General features: G+C 52.3%; 1 protein-coding gene across 1 annotated transcript in view; it reads right to left on the bottom strand.

The window, feature by feature from the left end:
• Positions 1-5,403: 5,403 nt before the first annotated feature.
• Positions 5,404-6,819, bottom strand: part of RUNX3 (RUNX family transcription factor 3) — a 40,470-nt gene continuing 39,054 nt past the window's right edge. Inside the window, exon 6 of the mRNA XM_072355588.1 lies at positions 5,404-6,273. Coding sequence (XP_072211689.1) covers positions 5,750-6,273 — 524 coding nt within the window. The 3' untranslated portion in view covers positions 5,404-5,749. The remainder of the gene's footprint in view (positions 6,274-6,819) is intronic.

Below are 6,819 nucleotides of genomic sequence, written 5' to 3'. Positions count from 1 at the left end.
ATGGCCCACAGCCCTCACCTGGGAACTGCTCTGCATTTCCTTCCCGTCCTCACTTTTCATCTGCAGAGCTGAAACTATTAATACTTTTGTTGGCAAATGCAAGAGAATTAAAAAAAAATAATGTAATCCTCTCCTGTAAAAACAGCTGATTCAGATCCGTGGTATCTTGATGTGGCAGAAAGAAATGAGTTACTACTGCACGTGGGCTGAGCTGCTCTGGGTGTTCAGCAATTAGCAGATGAGATGGAATGGTGCTGTGGTGCCATGGGGCTGTGCCATAGGGCTGTGCTAAGGGACTGTGCCATTGGGATTGTGCCATTAGGGCTGTGCCATAAGGCTGTGCTATCGGACTATGCCATTGGGGCTGTGCCATAGGGCTGTGCTATGGGACTGTGCCATTAGGATTATGCCATAGGGCTGTGCTATGGGACTGTGCCATTGGGGTTGTGCCATAAGGCCGTGCTATGGGACTGTGCCATTGGGGTTGTGCCATAGGGCTGTGCTATGGGACTGTGCCATTGGGGTTGTGCCATAAGGCTGTGCTATGGGACTGTGCCATTGGGGTTGTGCTATAGGGCTGTGCTATGGGACTGTGCCATTGGGGTTGTGCCATAGGGCTGTGCTATCGGACTATGCCATTGGGGTTGTGCCATAAGGCTGTGCTATGGGACTGTGCCATTGGGGTTGTGCCATAAGGCTGTGCTATGGGACTGTGCCATTGGGGTTGTGCCATAGGTCTGTGCTATCGGACTGTGCCATTGGGGTTGTGCCATAAGGCTGTGCTATGGGACTGTGCCATTGGGGTTGTGCCATAAGGCTGTGCTATGGGACTGTGCCATTGGGGTTGTGCCATAAGGCCGTGCTATGGGACTGTGCCATTGGGGTTGTGCCATAAGGCCGTGCTATGGGACTGCCAGGAGCGGTGCTTGCTGCCCACTGCTGTGCCAGGGAGAAGTCCAAGCCAGGCATCCCATAAATGATCCCATAATCTCCATTCCTGAACTGGAGGATGGTGTGTAAAGGGTTAAAGCCCTTCAGTGCACCTGTGCGTTCTCCCAGCCCTCAGACAGCAACCAGGAATGCAGCAAACACTGTGTTTAAGGGGTCAGAATTTGCCAAGCCTGTGCAATGAGTCAAAATCTAAAGCAAAGTCCACCTGCAGAGCTGCAGTCGCCGATGTCCCTCCCATCACTGGATAAGGAGACTCTTAGAGCTGCCCTCGTGAGTCCTCCTCTGCCTTTGGAAATGATCAGGGACAAGAAGGAGGAGAGGATTCGAGGGGAGGGAAGCAGTGGAGGTGAGCACCAGCACAACCAGTCAGACCAGCACCGGGTGCTGCGCTCCGGCACTGAGCAGGCAGAGATGGGTGATGCTGAGAGCAGATGGAAACGTGGACCCCCAGGTGCAGACTGGCTGTAAGGCCCCCTGTGCACAATGCAGGTCGATGAGAGTTCTTTTCCTGTCCTGCAATAGAAAGCACAGAGCCGCCCCGAGCCGTGAGCTCCAATGGGGTTTCCATGCAGAGGGTCTCGAGGGTGGTGGTGGTGGTGGTAGGGGGAAGCAAACCCACAGCTCCCTGCAGATAGAGGACGGAGAAGGTGGGGAGCATTTTTTAGAACCGTTCCGAAAACATTCCATCCTCTGTAGGAATCAAAGCCCCATTGAAGGCCACAGAACTGCTCACATTCGAGCTTTAATGAAAACCAAACTTTTGGTGCCCCTGTGTTTGGCTTTGCGGGGATTTCCAGGGGAACACAACGGAACCGAAGGGGCGGATGGGGGGGGGAACTTGGCTGCCATTCCTAGCATCCCGATAGGGCTCTCACTGTGCTTTTTGTTTTGGGGCTAATAGATAAGGCAGCCCATGGGTTAGGGGTCTGTTGGGGTGCTCTCAGTGCTGAGGGGGGGGTGGGGGTGCATGGCTAAGGGGCCCTACAACACCACAGACCCCCCCGGGTTTTGCAGCGTGTTTAATCCTCTCGTTAACGTCCCCCCATTAGAACAATTCATTCTTTCACTCGGGCTCAAACACCCACCTTGGCTTTACAGCTCATTTCATTTACGACTGAGAAATGAAATCACGGTATCGATTTCGCTGCAGGCAGCGAACAAACCTGGGTGTTCCCAGCTCTGCCGACCTCCAGAAACAGCAAAACCCACCAATGGTGACGGGCAACGGCCCCCAGGACCCCTCCCTGTGCCAAACCCATCTTAAAGAATTACATAGATGTGCTGCCAGGGACCCGGGGGGGGGGCTTTGCAAGTCTCTCCAATGGAAAGGAAATACTCTGCCAGGCAGTGCTGGTGAGAATGTTCCCCCTGGACCCAGCTCCCCATCCTGCCCTGCCCCGTCCCTTCGCAGCCAGGCTGCTCCCATTGATGGCAATGGAGGAGTCAGCATCCTGGCAGTGCATCTCTTGCAGCCTTTGTAGAGCTGAGCAGAGGGTGCAGGATGAGACCATATTTTAATGTAGAGCTTTCTGATCTCCCAGCCCAGCCCAAGAGAAAACACTTTCCCTGCGTCCCGCCCCGCTGCTGTCAGGGGATGAACAGTTATGCAGTTGGCTTTATTTGCATCACTTCAATACAAAACAGTGTCTGTGATTAAATTGCAGCCCTCGTGCTGAGCGGAGTGCTGTGTGCTTCAGGGGAAGCTAAGGCTGCAGCTAATGTGCCCTATGCAGCTGCTGCAGAGCTGGTGTGCACTGCTGCCCAAGGGCTAGGGGTGGCACTGAGACTCAAACCCCAGTGATGTGGCCCTGTGGGGCAGGAGGGAGCTGGGGGGAGTGATGGGGATCCAGGGATATGGAATTAGGTTTGGGGACTGGGAGGTGATGGGGATCCAGGGATGTGGGGTTAGGTTTGGCGCTGGGAAAGATGCTGAGTTGCAGGTGTTGGGGGGAGCAGTCAGCCTGGCATGGCCATGCAGTGGGATCTGTGCTGCAGCCCTGTTTGTAGGGCAACACACAATGGGTGATGGGCAGTGAGTGATGAGCAACAGGCAGTGGACAATGGGAGATTAGAGGTGGATGATGGGTTGTGGGAAGTCAGTGGGGTCAATGGGAGGTGGTGGGTGATGGGTGGCAGGTGATGGGCAGTGGGTTATGGGTGATGGCTCCCAATGGGGGTCAGGGGTCCCAGGGCTCCTCTCATCTGGCCCCACTGCTTCAAAGGGACAGGACTTTGCCTGTGGGGTGCTGGCTGCTGCCCTGCACAAGGCTCATTAACAGTGATGGAAAGGTGTGGCCCTGTGGCATGGCACCAAGGTGGGCTCTGTCCCACCTGCCCTGCATCACATAAAAGCTTTGGGTAAGAGAGATGATTATTTGCTAAGGTAAGAGACAACCAAAGAGGAGCTGGGTTCAGGGTTTGGTGTGGAAGAACACAGCGCTGTGGGTGAGGAGTGAGCAGACGGGAGGCACCAGGAACTTGTAACCGTACGTTTATTATTCCACATGGAAAACCATTAAAACGATTACACGGAGGCCTGACAATATAATCATGTACAATGGATAAGAACATCGACACCAATAATGGAAAAGCAGAACTGACCACTTTGCTATGGCTTCGTACCAACAGCAAGGAGGAACCCGGCCATCCCCTGGAAGCCAACGCAGCAGCGACGTCCCCAATGACTTCACCAGGAGCAGCCCCTCCCCACCCCCCACCCGCCTCCCCCCCACCCCAGTGACAAGTGCTACAGGTTAAAAAGATGGGCTACATATTAAATAGAGGGCATTGCCTTCAAGTAGGGCCGGTACGTTACACAACAACCACATTATTTTGGTATCTCTAGCATTCCTTTTACTTTTTAATGTCCGTTGTAAGACACCATTAAAAACAAGAACACAACAGCTTTGGCCTTCTTTATCTACAGCAGTCTCTGTTCTCATCTCCTTCTCTCTTTGTCGTCGTTTTACCCTGCATGTACAAGTATTAGAAGCAATCGGATCCTTCAACACATTTAAGAATTATATTATTATAACAAATACGACCAAAAATTAGATCTTATAGTTAAATATTCTTAGAGCCGGACAAAAAGGGGTTGATACTGTACAAGCGATTGTGCATTTTCTTTAAGAAAAAAAAATAATAATAACAATAAAAAGCAAATTATAGTGCAAAGCAAAAAGAAAACCATTGGCCTGTCTCGTGACCATCTGCATACCGCCGAGGTGCGTCTATTTACGCCTTCATATGACAATATGTCATAAAAACAACGTCGTTGCCATTCTTTGTCATTCACTACGAACAGTCTTAAGTTAAGCTAGTCCTACAAATGCCTTGTTTGCTTGTGCTTTCAACCAGTGGTGCGATCGGATGACCAACATAAATGCATCCAAACACAGGCTGCTCCAGTCCAGTTTCTCCAGCTGGGAGCACCCAAGGGTGCCCGCTGCTGCTTAAGGACGTGAACGTTGCAGTTTTGCTGGGGAAGGGATTATTTGGGGGGGGATGAATCTTATTGAAGAATCGTTTCTCTTGTTGCACGTTTAACTCACTGAGTGGTCATCACAGCTTTCCGACTAGATGGGGACGCCTTGCTCCCGTCTCGACATGGTAGTGCAATTAGAACTGATTGCTGATGAGCTTCCAACCGAGATTTGGCAAGATTGGTTGCGGCCATAAGGGCAGAAATTCAGCAGGGAAGGATGGGATGTTGGGTTTATGTTTTCTTATGCTGGTGCACAGAGGCACAATGTGGGTTATGGAATTGGATTGGAAGAGACCTCACAGGTCATCATATCCAACCACCACCAACCCAGCACTGGTGGGAGTGGATGGAACCACAGCAGCTCACGAGCTGGGAAGTGCATCTGACCCATCTCGGGTTGCCCCCCAACACCTCCATCACTTCACACACCACCATCATCATCGCTGAGATCTGCTAAGAGGAGCAAAGAACTGGACGGTGAGGTCAGGCAAAGAGAGAGCAAACAAAACACAACGCATCTTGTAAAAAAGTACATCTCATATGTAAACATAGAGGAGAAGGGAGGGCCTGCCGGGAGCGGGATCAGCCACGCTGCTGCCTAAAAAATGACAGCAACGCACAGAAATGAACAACACAACCTTTGCTGACAGCGAGGAACAGCCACCATCCCGTCACAGCTCCTGTTTGCATGGCTGATGCCGACCCACAAGGAACACACAGCCCCGTAACTTGTGCTGTAAACCAGAGTGCGGCCCCGCAGCTCTTTGCTGGGCAGGAGCCCTGAACTGCTGGGAGGGGATGAGAGGAGACAAAGGTTTCTTTCCTTTTTTTTCTTTTCCTTTTTTTTTCCTTTTTTATTCAGTTCAGTCTTTGTGCTTCGGCAGAGAGATGGCTCGGATGATCTCCTGCTCTTGTCTCTGAAGGGCGAGCTTTCCCTGACTCCTGAATGCTTTGTGTGGGGACGAGGGTGCAAGTGAGATGACCGAGAAGTGTCGGGCAGTAAACAAACATCTGAATCCACTCATCTTTTTCTTTTTTTTCCCTATGTACAATCCACATATTAAAACCATATGAAAGGAACCACATCAAGCGACAAATTCAAGCCTCGTGGACATTCATCTTGAAATGTAACGTAGGTCCCGGCCCAGATTTGCTTGATGTTTGCCCGTGGTTGTGTGTAGAGGATTCCTCCTGCTTTGCTTTTGGTTTGGGAGACTTTGGTTTACCTTTTCCCTCGGCATCATTCTGATGCTAAAGGAATAACGTCATGGCGGCCGATCCGGTTAAAGCTCTCGGTGCCCATCTGCCCTCCTCCTAGTAGGGTCTCCAAACTGACTCATCCATCCTCCCAGTAGTCGTCATGGTTGTCGGTGAGTTACTGTGGCTCCCGTCTGCATCCACCCCATCGTTCTGATTGCCCAGGTTGGGGTTCATTAAGTTGTTCCCCGCCGAGCTGCTCGTACACGATGAGAGCATCCGGGTGGGAGAGCGTTCACCTCCCGCCACCATGGAGAACTGATAGGAGCCCGACGACGTCCCGTAGTACAAATGGTAGGGAGAAGGGTTGGTCTGGAAGGGTCCGCTCTGGTTCTGCGTGGAGCCGGGGTAGGGGGGCGGCAGGTAGGTGTGGTGGAAGCGCGTGGTGGTGGGCATGCTGGTCATGCTGATGCCCCCGATGCCCGTGGCTGAGGGGGTTGCGGTGTAGGGGAAGGCGGCTGACATGGCACCGGGATAATGCATCCGTGGGTCCGAGAACCTGGTCTCAGTGAGGGCTGGCAGCGTGGGGAAGGAGCGGTCGAACTGCCGTGGGTCCGAGAAGGGGCTGAGCTCTGACGTGCCTGTGGGGTGCAGGGAGAGAGCAGGCGGTCAGAGCGCTGTGCTGGCAGCATGCAGCTGGTGCTGCAGCCACGCTCTGCACGAGGAATTAAAGGCAGAGGGAAAGAACATCTCCAGGGTCTGCTGGGGAGGAGAGCTGGGAGACTTAAAGACAAAAATCCCGAACCCATCTCGTTGTTCCCATTTCCTGTCCTGAAATTTGTTGTTTCCCATCCAAGAAGGGACACGACTAAGCTGGCTCCTCCAGGGGTCTATTTGTCTCTGGGTAGATTAAAATAAAAACAACAACAACAAAACCCACCTCATAAACAAAAGAAAGAAAAAGAACAATGTTTAGCCATGACATCAGCTGTGTAGTAAATAGATGGATGCAGCCCCAGACGGACGCTCCTGAGATAGCCAGTGCTGTGTACACACGCACACACAGAGCCAGGGAGGAAAAGCTGGAGCCCAGACTGGGCTGCTGAGCCTTCTTGTGGGTGGCCTGTTCGTGCTGATACCATCAGGGGATGGAGCTGATAAACACACGGCTGAAAACTCCCAAGCTA

Source organism: Excalfactoria chinensis, chromosome 22 (assembly GCF_039878825.1).
Source record: "Excalfactoria chinensis isolate bCotChi1 chromosome 22, bCotChi1.hap2, whole genome shotgun sequence".
NCBI classification, from domain to species: Eukaryota; Metazoa; Chordata; class Aves; order Galliformes; family Phasianidae; genus Excalfactoria; species Excalfactoria chinensis.
The sequence above is the reverse complement of the archived record's forward strand: the minus strand, read 5'-3'. Positions and strand labels throughout refer to the sequence as shown.